Source organism: Halichoerus grypus, chromosome X (genome assembly GCF_964656455.1).
Source record: "Halichoerus grypus chromosome X, mHalGry1.hap1.1, whole genome shotgun sequence".
In the NCBI taxonomy this organism is placed as follows: Eukaryota; Metazoa; Chordata; class Mammalia; order Carnivora; family Phocidae; genus Halichoerus; species Halichoerus grypus.
Window position 1 is genome coordinate 46,710,181 of NC_135727.1, and position 19,650 is coordinate 46,729,830.

Below are 19,650 nucleotides of genomic sequence, written 5' to 3' on the forward strand. Positions count from 1 at the left end.
CAAATTCAACATGGCTTGATGTGAATATTTTCTAGGGTTTTTTTTTATTCATTTGAGAGACAGAGAGAGAGAGAGAGAGAGGGTGTGTAGGAGCAGGGGGAGGGGCAGAGGGAGAGCAGACTCCCTGCTGAGCAGGGAGCCCAGCAAAGCAGGGGCTGGATTCCAGGACCCCAGGATCACGACCTAAGCAAATGCTTAACCAACTGAGCCACCCAGGTGCCCTGTGAATATTTTTTTAGGTGTTCAAGCTACACATCTGGGTTAGAAAACAAGTCTCATTGTCTCTATTTTCTGAAGTATCTCCAATGAATATTTTTTAGGAGAAAATTTAAAAAATTTTAAATCAGGCTCCAAAAATTTAGTTACAGTATCATCTAATTTTACGTAGAGAATATATAGAAATATGGATAGTAAAAGTGTCTGCAAGGGCTTACACTCAGTTTCAACTCTGCGCTTCTCTCCTCAGCTGCCATAGTTCCTTACACTGTTACACTCTGTACCTCCTCTCTGGGAATCACATCCACTCCCATGTCCTCAATTACCATTCATCCTCTGGTGGCTCCCAAATCTTTTTTTTTTTTTTTTTTTCCCCTCTGAGTGCCAGCTGAATACATTCAAATGACAATAGGCTGTCTCCATCTGGGTATCACAAAGATTCCTCAAACTCAATTTATTTTAAGTGGATTAGCCTTCCCCTCCCAAATCTTTTTCTCCTACCTAATAACAGAGCAAGAAAAATGTTAACTGCCTTTTCCCGCGCCCACCAGTAAAACAAGTGTCAAATGAGTCTCCACTTGTACGTGATTCAATAGGGTCACCATATGCAACAACTTGAAGCCAACTAGTCCCCGACCCTTTTATCTAATATAGACAACATTAAGGTAAGTATATGGAAGCCTGGGGCTGGAAGCAGAAGGCCACTGAACAGAGGATTTTACCCTTTCCTGATCTCACTAGGAATATGTTGTGGAGGCTGGTGAGATCATGTCTGAGGAAACACTGAGTCCTGGGAAATAAGAAAATCTTATTCCTCTGAGAAATTATTTTAACAGTTGTCTTGCAGGAATGACAGAACTCTACACACTAGTCACTTAATAAATGCTAACCTTTATTGTTGCTATTATTTATTAAATGACACTGACACATGGCAGAATGCCCCCAGCAAAATAAAAGTCAACCAAAAAAACAAAAACAAACAAACAAAAAACTATCAACCCTGCATTCTAGGGAATTAAGGGTGCTCATTTTTCTTAGCTAACTGCTCTGTGGCCAGAACATTCTAAGTATTTTGCATGTATTATTTAATTGAACCTTCATGACAAACCCCATCTTCATCACTCATCTAGCATTTCAGAGAGGAAACTTTAACCCATCTCATTTTTAATCTAAATTGTTTTCTACTCGGTACATGCTCCACCCACCTGCTTCATTCCCAACACTTCCTTTTTCAAAAATTTCCAAAAAACCAATATCCATTTTATATAAATAAGAACACGTGGATGAATAAAAAGTAAAAAGGTAAAGATCACTCATTATCCTTCCACTCAAATACACCAGTTACTGTTTAGATAACTATAATTCCATAGTAGTGTCTACTTTAAAATATGTTTTACTAATTCAAAAAAGAAATGGAACCATTCTACGAACACTGCTATCTAACCTACTTTTCTCATATAACAATGCAGAATGAATATCTTTTCCTGGCAATATGGATTTGAATCAACATAGCTAACATATATACCGTGTGAACGTTCCTCAATTTATTGAACCAATCCGGTGTGCTAGACACTTAGGTTGCTTCTGATTCTTACTGTTTTGGACAGTACTGGGATGAATAGCCTTGTACATACAGTCTTTAGCCAATTATTCAATTATTTCCTTAGGACAAAGGGTTTACATACTTTAAGGCTTATATGTATTACCAAATGGCCCTCCACATACCCGTACAAACTCAATGTAAACTCATTCCTACCACCAGGGTTTGGTAGGATCCATTTTTCCACACCCTCATAGACACTGCACAGCTGGTGAGAGAGGCCTCTATATGAATTCCAATTATTCTTTCTAGTCAAAAATATTTAATGGCTCTTGGTGTTCAGTGGGATACTATTCAAACAGCTCTCCACAAAGTGGCTTCGCTCAGCTTTCCAAATTTATTTACTTCCATTCCCCACACTCTCCACCCTAAGTAGACTAGTCTCCTCACTGTCATAGGAAAAGGGTTCCTACCTCCATGCCTTTCTCAGCCTAGTGCCCCCTCACTCCCGCTCTTGGAAAGCCTAAGGACCTACGCCATTCAGGAATCATTTTAGATGGTCCGCTTCTTCTAGGAATCTGTAGCTGACTATTATATCCCCCAGAAGCTTTTGCTTCCCCTATGCTCTGAGAGCACACTTTTGACAATGAGTATATGCTCCAGATATCCTGTTATCTTTTTGTTTGTATATTTCTTATCTCTCCAACTAGATTATAAAACCAAAGGACAAGGATGGTCTCTTTCTTTTTTCTTTCTTTTTTTTTTTCAGCATTAACACACAACTTTATTGATGATATACAAAGTTAATGCAAATGACAGGAGGGAGCTTACTTATGACCAACCGGTTCACTGTCACGCAAAAGAAATAGTAAAAATATTTCAATCTAGGCAGCGAGATAAAAAGCAACAAACGTGTTTTCAGAACAGGTAGTGATATTCATTCATCCAGCTTGGACCTGAAAACCAACTCAGATAAACATCAGCGTTGATGATACAATGATATTCATCACTCAAAATTGGCAGCTGAAAGGGTTCCTTTACCATATAAACAAGGTGGAGAAAAAGGAATAGTTTTACAATGTGTGTTGCTTCTAAACTACAAAATCAAGAAGTTACTCCTGGCTCTTTGGGAACATACGCTCGGCCAGTTTGGCCATGAATTTCCCAACCTTTACTTTCACCAAAAAATCATGGTGACTTTCTATCCCCAGAATCTTGTCAGCACACACTTGAAATTCTTTTAAAAAGAAAAACAGTGAACCTTCGCTGAATTGATTCTGAGTAGGTTCATTTTCTTCCCATTTAAAATTGTCATTTATGTTCTCAAATATGACCAGAAGTTTAAGAATAACCTCTTTGTTCTCCTTCTTATTAAAGAGGGAACCAAGCGAAGAGGGCACTTGGGCCCTGAGCAGTTCTCTAGCCATGGCTGGATTTTCAGCCAAATTCAAAAGGAGTTTCAAAACCTGAAATTTGGTTTCTTCGTTTCCCGCTGAAAATAGGCGAAAAAAGTCTGAAATGGAATTAGCAAGCATGTGCTGATATTCATTAGTAACAGTCATATTTGTAAGCAATCTTAGTCCAGCCAGCTGCACCGATGAGTTCAAGCGAGAAGTGATTGTGTCATCACACACTTGATTCATGTATATCTTAAGCCTGCGCTGATTTTCAGCATTCACACTCAAGTTATTCAGCACAATTAAAGCCTTTTCCTTAACTATGGGATCCCGAGTATTGAGAATCTTTGCTACAATTGGGAGGCCACCCAGATCACGAATAATATCTCTGTTAAATGCATAAGCAGCATTGTTACCCAGAGCAATTAAAGCTGCTTCAAGAATATAAGGCTTTTCAGACATCTCAACCAAGCAAAGAACTTTCTGCAGCTCTTGCGGGGACAAAATAGTATCATCTGAATTGGGGGAAGCCCGTTTCTGAACAGCCCGGCGAGCCCGGGTAGCCCTGGCCCTTGCTCTGGCCCTTGCTCTGGTTCCAGCCTCAGTCCCAATCCGGGCCCAAGGTGGGTACCACACTATGCCCTTGTTCTCACTGTTGTCATCATCATCATCAGACCAGTCATTGTACCGGGCCCCAGGGCAGTCCCCAACATCATCCACATCCCCAGACCCACCCTCAGCCATTTTCTCCTTGTTCTGTTTTCTTCCCCGGGTCAGTCTATAGATGCAATAGCAGGCCCCAGCCCCAATCACCAGTCCCGCAGTCACCCAGCCTACTTTCCTGGCGTAGCCCATGCAATCGTCCCTGACAATAGCAGGGACCAAGGAACAGAGTATTCACTCAGGCTGCGAGAGGAGGGCTATAGGCCTGGGTGCAGGCCTGTGGAAGGTGATTGTCTTCAGCCACTTCAAGGCCACAGTAGCTGACACTGGAGGTGGACCTAGGGGTGGAGGAAGGAAATGGGGTTTGAGTTTCTCTTCTGTGTTGCCCCATGCAGAGAGTTGTACAGAAGGACAGGAGGGTCATAAATGAATAGTTGGTAGGAAATGTAGATTGTTAACAAACCCTCTATATCCTCCTCCTTTCACCCTCCCTCTACCCTCCCCAGCCCACCCTCTCCCCAAGCCTAGATAAACGCAATGGAGCCCTTAGTCTCTGCTGGGGCCTCAGCCACCCCAACCTCGGGTGTCCCCAGGGAGTGGCACTGTTGCACTAACCTCCTCCAGACAGGCAGTCTGTCCCTTTTTCCCTCCCCTGGAGGTGTGCCACGCCCAACAACCCTTGCAATCTGCAAGAGACCAGAGCCAGGGAGAGCTGAGAACTTGATGGATTGACTGTTCACGTTCATTCCGAGCCTTCCTGATTCACCATCCAGGCTGTCAGAGATTTTTCACCTCTATGCCATCCAAAACATGCATAAACCTGCCCCTTCCCTGACCCGAAACGGGAGGGATATTAGGGAAATAAGGTAGGATTGGGTGAGCTTGTCCAACTGTGGCTGATTTCCAGCCCCTCCCCCATTCCAGGCAGCCCCCACGCCTACACCGACCTCTACTGATCCGAGGAAACTTCCTCCCTCGCTTCAAGTGGTGCCACCTGCTACAGCAGACCTGCAGGATGACAGATCGAAAACATGGGGACTAAGTGCTGTTGAGAGAGGAGGATTATGAACAAACTCTCTGATAGGTTTTCCTTCTGTCATTCTCCCCAACCCCCACCCCCACCCCACCCCCCGCGACACACACACACACACACACACACACACACCCCGAACGCCATTTCACCACAGTCCCGAGAGTGCAAGAAACACACTCAGCCTCAGCCCTAACCTAGATTATTGCCATCTCTGGCTTCTCCCTACCCCCCACCACCGCCCCTCTTAGGGTCCCCAGATAGCCTTACCCTCAAATCGACCTTCACCGATTGGGGTTAATTTCCTTCCTCTTCTCTTGCCTGGCGTAGTGCCGCAACCTACAGAAAGACTGGCAACCCAGGAGAGGCTCGGACCCCCTAGACACAGAGCCATGGTCAGGAAGACACAGCCACAGTCAGAAAGACGGGAAACGGCCGCTACTGAGCGCTTGGTGGACGACCAGTCCCCAGAGCACGAAACTCTTTCCTAATTCAGAGGCCTGGTTGTCAAAGGTTTCCCACCCCTATTAACCCCCCTCAGGGTTCTGCCGACATCACATTGCACCTTCCCCCTCCCCAAATGTCCAGCCTTTCCCCGCCGGCGCCGTCCTGAAGGACTGGGGGGCCAACACCCAGGCCACAGCTCCCTTTCCGGATTACGGCCTCGGCTCCCAGCAGATTCTCAACACCCGTTCTCTGGGCTCCTCCGCAACCAGCCCCCTGCTCACCATTTCGCAGCATCGAAATGGGCTGCGGGCGGGACAGATGTCTTGGAAAGCTGGCGGCGAGGGGAAGAGACGGCGGAGGCGCCTCAGGACCCGCGACGGTCTCCGCCCTACGCCCTTGGCCCCCCCACCTAATGGAATCTCCCAGGCACTGACCTGCAAGAATCCGGGACAATTTCCTTCTTCTCCTCCTCCTTCCCTCTGCCGCAGGCCCGCTGGCCCTCAGGGCAATGGGGAGCTGGTACTCAGACGGGAACAAGGACCAGAACAAGAAGGACTTCTGCACACGTCAGCTCTTGGTCACGTGAGAGCTACGTCATCCACCAACTCGGGTCCCTAATTTCCCCTCCCACCAGCAGTGCGGCAGAAGAGGGCCCGCCCCCCTCCATTCCCTCCCCCACACCAGGCCTGGTTACTCTTTCTTCTTTGCTAATCCCATCTCCCCGTAGTTGTGTTTGCCTTCCTCGGATTACCAGGAAGGGACAGCATCTTCCCCAGGGGCTACTGGCCACTTGTACTTTTTTGAAAAATTGCCTCTTCCTTCCCTAAGCTCCTGGGACAGCAACCTCTCCTTCAACCTCCCCTCCTCCCAGCTATTAATGTCTACCATTTCCTCTGAAATCTAGTCCCAGATCTGGAACGAAAAAGCCATCAGAAAAGGAGACCTGGAGTGAGAGTGTGGTTTTTTGTTTTTTGGTTTTTTTTACTTTCTTAATACTTTTTTTGTTCTTTTTGTCCTGCCCTCTCCTGCCCCCAGCCAGCATTCTTTTGTGAGAAAAAATTACTGTATAGCTATTCTCATTTGAGGGGGGGCGAAGAGTGGGAGTTGGGAGAGTGATGTTGGGTGATGGCCTCCAAAAGCCCCACGTTTTCTCACTCGTGGGGAGTGTTACGCACCTCACTCCAAACAATCTTAATGTCTTGAGGCCTAGCACGTAACACAACCCTGAATGAGCTCATTAGAGTGTCTGAGATTGCATAAATCTTCTGACTAGGCCAGTGTTCTCAACAGGAGGGCGACAGACTTTCACTTGCATCGGTTAGCAAGGAAGAGGCATGGAGCCCTCAGAAGGCAGTAACACAGAAAAGGTTGAGTAGACGTCACAGGTACATAGTGGGTACCTGTCCAAAAAGGCATGCACACTGACGAAGTAAGTAGCATCAAAGAATATTACAAAAATACTTAGATACAAAGAGAGAATATCACCTTGAAATAAATAAGTATTAGAAAAACACTGAGACGAAGATAAAATTGGCTGAACTTGGCCTCTAGCTTCTAGTCATTAGTGTGGAGACATTTCACTGACTGGTTTGGTGAGCTCAATGATTCACCTGTCAGCAATGACTGAACCTTTTTTTTATATTGGGAAAAGTAATAAAAATAATGTCAGAACGTTGGGATCTACAGTGGGATAGTCCTTAATAGTTCAGATATAAGGCTATTATCTAAGTATAACTTGTATAATCCACAGACAATACGGGAGTAAATCAAGAGACTGGAGAGTTTGGGTACAGGCAGAACTCCGGAGAAGTTCTGTGTAACTTCTAGGAGGCAGTACTAAGGCATGACTGAAATTTAGCAAACAGAAAACCAAATCAACTACGTGATTCTGTGTTCAGAGAAAGATCATGTGCAACATGGGGCTTATTCAAGCATGGGAATGTGTGAAAAGAAGAGTCAGAGGACTAAGGGTTGGTAGTTTCCCACCCAAGCCCTGTCTGGGGAGAGGGAGTCCTGGCTAAGATGAATGGAACATTCAGCTTTTCTTGGCAGAGCCATCCCCATAATGTGTAAGAGTACTTCGAGCTTCCTTAACTGAAAGCCACTTCTTAAGGTGAACCAGTGCCCTTGCTCTGATTGCAGGCTCACCAAGCAACTTCTGAGGTTGTGGCTTCTTTTTTTTTTTTTTTTTAAGATTTTATTTTTTTATTTGACAGAGAGAGACACAGCGAGAGAAGGAACACAAGCAGGGGGAGCGGGAGAGGGAGAAGCAGGCCTCCCGCCGAGCAGGGAGCCCGATGCGGGGCTTGATCCCAGGATCCTGGGATCATGATCTGAGCCGAAGGCAGATGCTTAACGACTGAGCCACCCAGGCGCCCCATGACGCTGTGGCTTCTTAAGTAGTAGCTTGCTTACAGAGAGAATGGACTGTTAAAACTGACAAAAACATTCAGTACCCTCTGACAGTTGTATTTCTCAGGGTAAATTATTCACTTGTCACTCCTATCAGTACTTAGCTTCCCTTTTGGCCCACTTAAAGCGGGGGGGGGGATGCAGAGATGCATGGGTTCAGGTGTTCAGATCTAGATTTATATTCAAGTCTCTATGAATGGGGGTCTTTTCTTGATAGAGACCTCTGCTTTCAGATAAAGTCAGGGGCTGATCATGCAACAATGAGGGCAAGACGCTGAACTATAAGTACAACCCTAAGGAATCCTGTCAGGAAAGCCAGGTCACTCTGGCTTAGAATATGATCCTGTGCATCACCACTTCTGAACTATACCTCTCTGATGTTTAGTGAATGTGAAAACCACAACTAAGACATTTTGTGGCACACAGGCCCCCAGCATCTCATTCATGGCTGGACAATGGGTTAACATCCAAAGTCGTTAAAAGGCTCCAGCAAGGGGCGCCTGGGTGGCTCAGGTTGGTTGAACCTTTGGCTCAGGTCATGATCTCAGGATCCTGGGATCAAGCCCCGCGACCAGCTCTGTGCTCAGCGGGGAGTCTGCTTCTCCCTCTCCCTCTCTCTCTGTGCTCTCTCTCACTCTCAAATAAAAAAAAGAAAAGAAAAGGCTCCAGCAAATCAACTGTCTGAAACAATTTACATTTCTCTCTGGGAAAAGAAAGGAAGTGCATTTTACATTTTACATCCCCCCTCTTTCCCCCCAGCAAAAGGGTGGGCATTGTGCCCAAAAGAGACCAACTCAATACTCTCTTACTAAAATTTAAATCTAGAATGCAGATTTAAAAAAACAGCAGAACGATGGCATCCTGAAGAGACTGTCTGTGAATTCCTCCTACCTATCCCCCTCAGAGCTGACGCTGGTCTGCAACACTCCCTCATTGTTTCAGTTACACCAGGTTTGGGTTCTGTTGCCTGCAACGAAACAAAATTAACTAATACACAACACAAAAACAAATAACACAATACAAAAAGTAATATAGCTTTTTAAAATAAAGATCTTCTCTCTGTATTTTTTTCTCACTCTCTATAATCCCATTAGTGTTAGCATCTGCTGATCCTTTTTTGTTTGGCGGCACTAAGACAACTATCACCTGGGACCACATACCAATTTGAGCCAAAAGGTTCCTTTCAGCAGTGGCTTCACATAGCCTTCTGCAGGCTCAGGAACTTTTAACAGGCTTGTCTGAGGAACTGCTTAAGGATTTTCCTTTTTTGCTTTTGAAACGGTATGTCAGGCAAATAGCATGCCCTTAAATAGTTGTTGATGGATGTATAATGGGGAGCAAAATAGATTTTAAATGCTAGCTTCTAGGTTCCCCGGTAGAAATTGTGGATCTAAATGACAAAGAAGTGAGAGAAATTGAAAGGGTTATCATTTCCATGGAGTATGGGACGTTTTAGAGAGGGAGTGGATTCAAACGGGAAAGGTCTGACAGGGAAAAGTCTGACAGACTGGGAAAATGGTGGTCGGGGAGTTACACATTGGAATAACCGGAAAACATACCGAAGTGGGGGAGGGAGATACTTTATACTAGTAAGGAGAGGGAAGAGTGGCGCTTTTGTCCTTGAGGCTTTGTTAAGCTTTACAAACTCCTTAGTTCTTTCTAATGTATACATTCAAAACAAACAAAAGCCACTTATATAATTACTAAGCAGCCAAAAATTGAATGATGGACAGTTAGATTTGTTAGTAAAGCTTCATAAATAGAATTCGCTTGTCTAGGAGAAGAAAGTAAAGGGAGACAGAAAGAACGGTGGAAGGAGATGATGCAGAACGAATGTGGTAAGCGTTTTTAGAGAAAAGGGGTGTGATACTGGTGAAGGAGTTTGGACTATAAACGTTTTGAGGAAGACAGAAAGTTGTGATGTGTTCTTGACTTCTGAATATTCTCCAGCAAGGCACTCTGGGCTCCCTGGCTCACCTCCTGAAAGGGCCTCCCCCACACAGGGGCCCCTCACAGGGGGAGCTTCCTGCTGGGGTGTCATATTTCAACGTTCTAAGAAAGAGGCTGCCTGAAGGGTCTATATTTAGAGTATGACTCCCTAGCAGGGACAGCTGAATGTCTGGGGACTAACTTCTGCATACTTTGTCCCTGAGTTCTGGGATTATTCTGAGGGGCTTGTATGGGTGGTGCAGTGAACTTGTAACAGAAGGCAGGGAGTGAAAAGGCCTCTTTCTCCTGGTGGTGACTGCTTGGCATCCTGTAAACTATGCTTTTCGTGAGGGGAAAATGACACCGATTTCAGGGCTGTTGCAGTGATTCACAGTCACCCACAGACCCTCACCACTGTCTCCACTGGAAGATGCTGAGCACTAGGGGCTGCTGGGGTAACAGACATATAGTACATGAACAACACATCCCGGAGATATCTCACCAGTGTCATAATTAAATAAATATTTCATCTATTGAGTCTCATTTTCATCAGTGGGATAACAGGGACAACTCTAATTTATGGATTATTTCTGAGTTACACCATGAAACTTCAGAATAGAATTTAAATGAAGACTTTTGAACAAAAGACAGGCTAACCTGCGAAGTTACTGATTTCTAAAGTTCATCTGAACGGTAAGATTCAACTGAATTTAGGGTTTGCATAAAGTCTGTCCTTTGAAGCCAGAGTGAAAGCCATCCAGCAATCTTCTATGAAGTTCTCAGCCATCTGACACTTAATACTGTGAGTTAAGCCAGGAATAAGAAAGGGATAGTGATTCACTTATTGAAAATGGCCACAAGTAAAACACTGACCACCTCACTATAGATTCATTTTATCCACCAATTTATAAATCATCTGAAAGCACACTGGTTTTGTTTGTAAGGATATGTTTTTAAATTTTAATATGCTGTTTGAAAGCTGCTATTTCCTGTGCAGTCAGTAGAAAACGTTTTCAACAGGGTACAAATTAATTTCAGCAAATCAATGAGGCCTCTCTATTAACTGGAAAATTTTGTTTATTACATATATATATGTATATACACACACACATATGTACATAACTTGAATTCTTTTTTCTCCAAGTGAAATAGATTTATTATGTTTTCTGGTTACAAAATAATCTAGCTTGAGTCAATAAAAAAGGAAGGAAGAAATAGAACATAAATGTATGAAAAATATTAATAAAAACCTCACTACTTGAGCTTCCTTTTATGCCACCTCCCACCCCCAATTTTGGTGCAGAGACTGGATGTGCAAAGGGGTAGAAATTAAGGACTGGGCGGCAGGCGTTTCAGAGCCAAGGAAAGGGTAAGAAATTTCCCCCCAGAAGAAGGATAAGGAAGGACAGACCCACGAGAAGATGCGGCCCCTTCGTATACTTAGGCAAATTCAAACACCAGAGAGCCACGGCCACTTCTGGCTTAATGGTATTGTTATAGAGGAAAAGAGTGACAGGGCCCAGTGCAAAGGGGGGAGGTACGGGGCAGGCTGGCGCCTGCCGCACTGCTTGTGGGAGTGGAAATTGGGGGCCAGAGCTCACCGGTGACGTGGTCGTCACGTGACCAAGAGCCGCCTAGAGCAGAAGTCCTGCTAGTCGCCTCCGTCTGGGTACCAGCCCCCCATTACTCCGCAGGCGTGTGAAGGAAGAAGGAAACTAGCCCCGGACCGCGAGGTCGGTAGGAGCCTGGGCTCTGCTTAGAGGCGGGTGGGGAGAGGAGAGGGCCAAGGGCGCCCCGGATCCAGATTCGGGCTGATCCGGGCTGGGTTCCCTTCCCGCCTACTTTCTAAATACCACCGCCCCCCCCCCCCCTTGTGCCCATTTAGCGGAGAGAACCGGCGGACTTTGGGTGGGGGTGAGGCGAGTAAATGGCGGTTGACAGAGACTCCGAAGCAAGGTGCCACACTCAGGGTACTCGTGTCCCGAGTCCTGCTCCGTCCACCAAGCACTCCGTCCCCTCGGTTCCCTGCCTGTTTGCAGGTTTGTAGGGTCTATTGGCCCATAGGTCGCCTCAAAAGTCGTGCCGAGGGAAGGAGCAAACTGCCTTGGGACCGTGCAGGTCCGTGTGAAGGTGGGATGAGCCCTGGACCCTGGCTGGGGGTGGCGTTGGGGGTGGCGGAGGAGGAAGGGCTGGCATCTGCGCGGGCCGGGTCCGAGTCGCCCTCTCCTGGCCCTTTCTTTCTCCACACCCCCTCCCATTTCAGTGCAGGGAAAGGGGTGTGGCGGCCTTTGCTGGGGAAATGGCGGACGATAACGGGGGAGGAGGGGGGAGCCCGCGTTTGGAAACTCGGGAAGGTGTGAGAAATACTTTAAAGTCAAAAGCTGAAAATGCAGAAAAGCGGGTATTAGGACCCGTGTTCTCAGTGCTGATCCATCCACCACACTTTCAGTTCTCCAAAGCCAGCTGTCTTTCCGACCTTCTGCCAGACTGTCCATCAATCTCCGTGGAAGGAGTACTGACAACAGAAGACGAGGGAAGAAGAAGAAATTTACCTGACGTTGGTAGAGGTTGGTGGGAGAGACCTGCCTGTGAATCTTTGGGGGAAGGGGTGGTAGTGGAGGAAACTACCTGAGTGTGTGCCTCTCCTTGTCACCCTCCTGGCTATCGTAGCACAGCCCCATCCCCTGCCCTTTTCTGTAGGGCCTGGAAGAGAAATGGTGGGTCCTGAGGGTAGATAGAGGATGACAAAAAGGAACAAAGAAGTCGTTTCCTAATAATCCACCTCTCTCAACCAGAACTCAAACTCCACTCTATTTGTGTAGTGAGGCACAAACTCAGACACAGCACAGGACCCTAATACCATTTTGCACCCATAGATTCATCACAAGGGAGCTACAGGAGCCCGGGAGAGGCTGAAGAGGACTGCGCTCCACCATTACTCACCGTGGCCCTAAGAATCCTCCTCAGTCAGGTGGAACAAGGCCCTCTCCTGTCCTGTCCAAAGGCTGGCACGGACTTGAGCATGGGCCGGGCTCGGGAAGTGGGTTGGATGGCAGCAGGACTGATGATTGGGGCTGGGGCCTGCTACTGTGTTTACAAGCTAACCATAGGAAGAGATGACAGTGACAAGTTGGAGGAGGAGGAAGAAGAATGGGACGATGACCAGGAGCTGGATGAGGAAGAACCTGAGCTTTGGTTTGATTTCACAACTATGGCTCGGCCCTGGAGTGAGGATGGGGATTGGACTGAACCTGGGGCCCCTGGTGGCACTGAGGACAGGCCCTCAGGTGGGGGCAAGGCCAACCGAACACACCCAGTAAAACAGCGCCCATTCCCCTATGAACATAAAAATTCTTGGAGCACTCAAAGCTTTAGAAATTTCAGGTGTGTACTTGACCTCTCTAAGTGTCCTTTCATTCAGGGAAAAATGTGGTTTGCTCAGCCCAAGGATGCTGGTTTTTCATTTAGCTATGGTATCAATGGTCATTTGACCAGCCTCTCCGTTGTTGGCAGCACCATCCCCACTCCCGACCCCGCTACTAAGGAGAAGGCTTTCTGTGCTCTGGATAACTTGAATGCAAGGGTTGAAAACCAGGGCCAGATTAAGATGTCCATCAATGGAGTGTGTCGGGAGACTGTGTCACATTGCTGCATCTCATTTCTGCAGCAGGCCGGATTCAATTTGTTAATAAGCATGACAGTTATTAATCACATGCTTGCCGAGTCCGTTTCAGACTTGAAGTTCCCTTTGACATCCGAGGGAAGTGGATGTGCCGAGGTTCAGGTTTTGAAACTGTCCATGGGTTTGTCTGAAAAGCCAGTCTTGGCAGGGGAATCGCTGGGTGCCCAAACGCTGCTCTCATTCGTGTCCCTCTTGATCAGGAACGGAAACACACAGGCTCCCCCCGACACCCTGGCCTCTTAGATGGCCGCCTGGAGCGGAGCGGAACCGAACGGGACGGAATCCACCCAAAAGCCTGCCGGTGAACACACCCCCGTGTTCTCATTCAAAGGGTCTGCAGTGGGTGCTGTTGAAGAGCCAGCCTTAGCCAGTCACCGCATCACGGGGTGCAAGTTACACTTGCTACATGGAGGACCACACTCTTCCGGGCCAGGCAGGGGTCCCCCCAGAGCTCGGAGTAACTTCTTGGTTTTGCAGTCCGCAGGCCGTGTGCGCTGGCGGTTACTCCCTTGCGGCCTTCCTCCTGCGGCAAAGGGATCCTTTCAGCCGCCAGCCGTGGCTACGGAACATCCTGTAAGAGCATGGCGAGGGAGGCCTTGCCCGTGGCGGTCTCCCTGTCCAAGCCGGGCCGCTTTGTGGAGACCAGACACGTGTCGGGGCTCGTGCTGAAAACGCATCTGTTGCCGCTTAGGTCGAATTCTTTCCCATTTACTCCTTCTTCTGTGCGAGCTGATGGATGGTGAACCTGTGCGTCCACGAAGGACACGCCCCTTGCCTGTGCTGTACTGACTTAACCTCATCCACCCAGGCCTACGTTTGTATGTATCATCAATAAAGTTGTGCGCTTTGATTGGCGAAAACGAGACGTGGAACTTGTCCCTGAGTTTACAGTCTGCATGCAGAGGAAGACAGAAGTAGGCGACCAACGCTGACTCCCTGGGGCCTATGCTCCCTGACAGGGGCGCGCTTCTGGGCGCTCACAGGAGGCGGGGGCAGAGGTGGGCGGGAGTGCTCAGGATCGGCCTGGAGAAGGGGCTGGGGGTCAGGGGCGGAAGCCAGGGAGCAGAGGTGGGCCTGGTGGAATGAGGACTGCAGGACACAGCACCTGGGAAGCCGGCGGCCCAGTGCCTGGCACCTGGAGCAGGGAAATCCCTGGAGGAAGGGCTTTCTCCTGGACTGCTAGCCTGGGCAGGAAGGGCAGTATCCTTGGGGTCTGTCTACGCATCCCCGGGGACCACCTGGCAACCCATCGCCGGGCATTCAGTGCCCAGGTCTAGCAACGATGGCTGCCGCTCGCTGCGTGGCCCCTTGGTGTCCTTCTCTCTCTCTGTCTCCTGCGAAGCGGCTGTTAAACCCACTTCCGGGCCCACTCCCTTCCTTGGGACCCCAAGCCCCAATTGCTGGCAGAGGGAGAAGGGTTGGCCCCCGCTTCCTTCGGGGGAACCTCCTTTCAGCCCTCTCCCCAGTCCCTTCGGGGACCTCCGAGAAGGGGCCCGTGGAGCCCTGCGCGAACTCCCGGTCAGGGTGGTAGGGCAGACGCTGGGGTGCCTGGCGGGGCTATGGCCGGTCCATCGGGAGAGACGTCTCCGTCACCCCCATGCAAGCTCCTGGCCCCCCTGGGAGGAAAGGAGGAGCCCAGCCCTGTGCACGGAACCACTCCGTGGAGCTGGACGGCTCAGGCAGCCTCCCCGCTGAGCGCTGCCAGAGCCCTCCCAGCAGCCCGTGGCCCCTGCGTCACCAAAGCCAGCTTCCCTGAGGGGTTTTGACGTGTCAAGCGATGGTCCTCTTCCCCTAAGCCCTGGCCCACAGCACAGGCCACAAGAAGCTTCCCTTGCGCAGGGCTGCCTCTGTGCCTGGTGCCCTCTCCTGGTCTCCCTGGGCTGCTGCTCCGGGCCACGGTGCCCTGGGCATCCGCACTCTGCCTTCTGCATGCTCTCCTCCACACACACCAGAGTCGTATTTGTTCCTCCCTCCTCCCGGGCTTTGGGGGGCAGGGGGATTAAACTCTTCAGCTTGTACCCGACCCCGCACCCTTCGGGCTGACTAGCAGGTACGGGTGCGGGCCGGGTCCCAGGACCATCTCTGGGGAACCTTCCAACCCGCAACGGGGACACCGCCTCTCCCCAGGCACTAGCACCTTGGATGGCCAGCATGTGACTTGTGGTTGCTGTGACAACGCACCCCCAGCAGGGCTCTCTCTCTCTCTCTCTCTCTCTCTCTCACACACACACACACACACACACACACACACACACACACACACACACAGCACCCCCCCCCCCAGGGGGCTTCCTCTGCTTGCTGCAGGGCCCTGTCATGTTTCCTAAGAGTTGCTAATGTGACCAGCCCTTTCTCCCAAGCCAGCCTCAGGGGGACTGGGCAGTGTTTCCCAAGCAGGGGTGCCCTGCAGACAGCTCCCACACCCACTTGTCCCGGTGGAGCCTGTTTGGCCAGCGCTGTCTTCAGCAACACCCCTTCGTGCTCAGCCTCCTGAAGCGCAGCACAAAGGCAGGAGGTCTCCTTCCTCCTGGCTCGGGGTCCCAAATTAACAGGCACCTCCCCACTCCTCTGCGCTCTGCCGAATCCCCATTCGAGTGCTGCCACAGGCAGTTGTCCCCCCTCTCCGAGGCAGGCCCTTGGCCCTTTGGGGCCACAGCTGACTTCTAACACAGGGAGGGCCTGGAGACTGTCTGCTCATCTCCTGAGCAACTGTCTGTCACAGGGAAGCCCGTTGGCGTCCAAGGGTCTCCAGGGCGGGACCCGGGCCCAAGGCAAGAGCCTCCGGTGCCTCTGCTGGCACTGCCCTCCCCCAAACACTCCCCCCGTGTCGGGTAGCTCAGGCCCCTGGTCTGCCCTTTATGCCTTGGTGGCTTGCTGGGCCAGGCAGGAGCCCTAGGGCCGGGGAGGGGGTTCGGGAGCATGCCTGCCAGTCAGGGCCCGATGGAGACATTCAGAGGCTGTCAGCCCCAGGAAGACCGTGGTGCACGCCCCCCCCCCCCCACACCTAATCCAGAATGAAACGGCGTGGGGCCACCAACACTGAACGTGCCCACCTGCCTGCTACAGTGAACAGATTCTTTCTGGGCTTCCCCATGCTAAACGTTCGACAAGGGCATCAAAGCTGCAGCTGGTCACACTCCGTGGGGAAGTGCCCCGCCTTGACGGGGCCCGCCCCAGCCTAGCCTGCCTCTTGGGTGAATCTGGGGGCCCGTCCCCGCGGACTGCCTTCCAGCTCCACAAAAGGCCCGGTCTTGCTTCTTACGCATCTCCTGAGCACGTCCACTTTGGGTGCCTGTAGGTACCGGCTGCACACCAACTCCCAGTGCCCTCCCCAGCTTGCCACCTCTCCTGGGGGTCTTGGGATTTGCGCTCCCCCCTCCCCGCCCCCATGAAGGGCACACACAGGAGGTTGCAGACACCCGGCTTCCCAGCCCATACAGCCAGTCTCAGACTCTGCCTCCTCACCGGGACCCCACGCGCCGGTCTCAAAGCCGTTTCCACCACCAACCCCTCACTTTGAAGTGCCACCCACAGACAGGCACGGCCCTCACCAGGTCAATCTCTCAGCTGCCACAGCGCCATTCCTCTTCGAGTTTGACCACTGTGGCCAGGGCTGGCCCCAGGCTCCCTTCGCCCCCCCCCCCCAGTTGGTCTAAGATGCAGATGGGCGCCTCACCACAGTCCAGCACAGTCCCGCAGAGGGTTGGCCAATCCCTTGTCTGCTACACGTGCCCCAGGCGTCACCTCACACTCTGTCACTTGCTTCCTCTCTTTGCTCAGGGCTTCCAGTTCCCCCTGAGGCCAGGCTCCTTCTCCCTTAGTGCCTCTTGTTTCTATGTGTGGCTTAGGCTGCCCTCCCTCCTGCCCCGATTACAGAGAGTCTCCTGTATGGTTTCCTAACTCCTTCACACCTTTCCCCTGAAAGGGTCATCTCACAGATCTCCTTGGAGTTTACCTTTGTGCAAGGTGGGAGGGGTGACCCAACTTCACTTCTTCCCCCAGTGGGTAACAGGTAACCCAGAACCACTTCTTTTTTTTTTTGTAGTTTTTAATTTTATTATATTATGTTAGTCACCATACAATACATCATTAGTTTTTGATGTAGTGATCCACGATCCATTGTTTTCATATAACACCCAGTGCTCCATGCAGTACGTGCCCTCCTTAATACCCATCACCGGGCTAACCACTCCCCCCTCCCCCCTCCCCTCTAGAACCCTGTTTGTTTCTCAGGTCCATAGTCTCTCATGGTTCATCTCTCCCTCCAATTCCCCCCCCCCCATTTTTCCCTTCCTTCTCCTAACGTCCTCCATGTTATTCCTTATGTTCCACAAATAAGTAAAACCATATGATAATTGACTTTCTCTGCTTGACTTATTTCGCTTAGCATAATCTCCTCCAGTCCCATCCATGTTGGTGTAAAAGTTGGGTATTCACCTTTTCTGATGGCTGAGTAATATTCCATTGTATATATGGACCACATCTTCTTTATCCATTCATCTGTTGAAGGGCATCTCGGCTCTTTCCACAGCTTGGCTATTGCAGACATTGCTGCTATGAACATTGGGGTGCATATGGCCCTTCTTTTCACTACATCTGTGTCTTTGGGGTAAATACCCAGTAGTGCAATTGCTGGGTCATAGGGTAGCTCTATTTTTAAATTTTTGAGGAACCTCCACACTGTTTTCCAAAGTGGCTGTACCAACTTGCATTCCCACCAACAGTGTAAGAGGGTTCCCCTTTCTCCACAACCTCTCCAACATTTGTTGTTTCTTCCCCTGTCCATTTTGGCCATTCTAACTGGTATAAGGTGGTATCTCAGTGTGGTTTTGATTTGGATTTCCCTGATGGCTAATGATGATGAACATTTTTTCATGTGTCTGTTAGCCATTTGTATGTCTTCTTCAGAGAAGTGTCTGTTCATCTCTTCTGCCCACTTTTTGATTTGATTATTTGTTTTTTGGGTGTTGAGTTTGAGAAGTTCTTTATAGATTTTGGATACCAGCCCTTTATCTGTAGTGTCATTTGCAAATATCTTCTCCCATTCTGTGGGTTGACTCTTTCTTTTGTTGACTGTTTCCTTTGCTGTGCAGAAGCTTTTTATCTTGATGAAGTCCCAAAAGTTCATTTTTGCTTTTGTTCCACTAGCTTTTGGAGATGTATCTTGAAAGAAGTTGCTGTGGCCGATGTCAAAGAGGTTACTGCCTATGTTCTCCTCTAGGATTTTGATGGATTCCTGTCTCACATTGAGGTCTTTCATCCACTTTGAGTTTATCTTTGTGAGTGGTGTTAGAGAATGGTCGAGTTTCATTCTTCTGCATGTGGGTGTCCAATTTTCCCAGCACCATTTATTGAAGAGGCTGTCTTTTTTCCATTGCATGTTTTTTCCTGCTTTGTCAAAGATTATTTGACCATAGAGTTGAGGGTCCATATCTGGGTTCTCTATTCTGTTCCATTGGTCTGTATGTCTGTTTTTGTGCCAGTACCATGCTGTCTTGGTGATCACTGATTTGTAATATAGCTTGGAATCGGGCAACATGATGCCCCCAGCTTTGTTTTTCTTTTTCAACATTTCCTTGGCGATTCGGGGTCTTTTCTGATTCCATACAAATTTTAGGATTGTTTGTTCCAGCACTTTGAAAAATGTCATTGGAATTTTGATCGGGATGGCATTGAAGGTATAGATTGCTCTGGGTAGCATAGACATTTTAACAATGTTTATTCTTCCGATCCATGAGCATGGAATATTTTTCCATCTTTTTGTGTCTTCTTCAATTTCTTTCATGAGTGTTTTGTAGTTCCTGGAGTATAGATCCTTTACCTCTTTGGTTAGGTTTATTCCGAGGTATCTTATGGTTTTTGGTGCTATTGTAAATGGAATCATTTCTTTAATTTCTCTTTCTACAGTTGAGTTGTTAGTGTATAAGAAAGCAACTGATTTCTGTGCATTGATTTTGTATCCTGCCACATTACTGAATTGCTGGATGAGTTCTAGTAATTTGGGGGTGGAGTCTTTTGGGTTTTCCACATAAAGTATCATGTCGTCTGTGAAAAGAGAGAGTTTGACTTCTTCTTTGCCAATTTGAATACATTTTATTTCTTTTTGTTGTCTGATTGCTTTGCTAGGACTTCTAGTACTATGTTGAACAACAGTGGTGAGAGTGGGCACCCTTAATGTGTTCCTGATCTTAAGGGAAAGACTCTCAGCTTTTCCCCATTGAGGATGATATTCGCTGTGGGTTTTTCATAGATGGATTTTATGAGCTTGAGGAATGTTCCCTCTATCCCTATACTCTGGAGAGTTTTAATCAGGAAAGGATATTGTATTTTGTCA

The 19,650-nt window shown here is 48.8% G+C and overlaps 2 protein-coding genes across 11 annotated transcripts; one reads left to right on the forward strand and one right to left on the reverse strand.

Annotated features, from left to right (window-relative positions):
* Positions 1 to 562: 562 nt before the first annotated feature.
* ARMCX3 (armadillo repeat containing X-linked 3) lies at positions 563 to 5,892 on the reverse strand. 5 transcript variants are annotated; one of them, XM_036100273.2, is made up of 6 exons: positions 5,728 to 5,892; positions 5,575 to 5,624; positions 5,117 to 5,196; positions 4,764 to 4,824; positions 4,432 to 4,502; positions 563 to 4,154 (listed from the first exon to the last, which is right to left on the reverse strand). In XM_036100273.2, the coding sequence occupies exon 6, from the start codon at positions 4,006 to 4,008 to the stop codon at positions 2,869 to 2,871; it is 1,140 nt and encodes a 379-aa protein (XP_035956166.2). In that variant the 5' UTR covers positions 4,009 to 4,154; positions 4,432 to 4,502; positions 4,764 to 4,824; positions 5,117 to 5,196; positions 5,575 to 5,624; positions 5,728 to 5,892; the 3' UTR covers positions 563 to 2,868. The 5 variants fall into 5 exon arrangements, with proteins under 5 accessions (XP_035956166.2, XP_077920585.1, XP_077920586.1 ...); XM_078064459.1 differs by having other exon boundaries at positions 5,117 to 5,224; XM_078064460.1 differs by lacking the exon at positions 5,575 to 5,624.
* Positions 5,893 to 11,221: 5,329 nt separating this feature from the next.
* Positions 11,222 to 14,179, forward strand: ARMCX6 (armadillo repeat containing X-linked 6). Of its 6 annotated transcripts, none has more exons than XM_036100260.2 (4): positions 11,222 to 11,367; positions 11,520 to 11,764; positions 12,084 to 12,201; positions 12,511 to 14,179. In XM_036100260.2, the coding sequence occupies exon 4, from the start codon at positions 12,657 to 12,659 to the stop codon at positions 13,557 to 13,559; it is 903 nt and encodes a 300-aa protein (XP_035956153.1). In that variant the 5' UTR covers positions 11,222 to 11,367; positions 11,520 to 11,764; positions 12,084 to 12,201; positions 12,511 to 12,656; the 3' UTR covers positions 13,560 to 14,179. The 6 variants fall into 6 exon arrangements, with proteins under 6 accessions (XP_035956153.1, XP_035956157.1, XP_035956152.1 ...); XM_036100264.2 differs by having other exon boundaries at positions 11,520 to 11,752; XM_036100259.2 differs by having other exon boundaries at positions 11,674 to 11,764.
* The last annotated feature ends 5,471 nt before the right edge of the window (positions 14,180 to 19,650 follow it).

Excerpts from the sequence above, each read along its gene's own strand:
- ARMCX3 (XM_078064460.1), bottom strand. The coding sequence starts at position 4,008 with ATGGGCTACGCCAGGAAAGTAGGCTGGGTGACTGCGGGACTGGTGATT.
- ARMCX6 (XM_036100268.2), top strand. The coding sequence starts at position 12,657 with ATGGGCCGGGCTCGGGAAGTGGGTTGGATGGCAGCAGGACTGATGATT.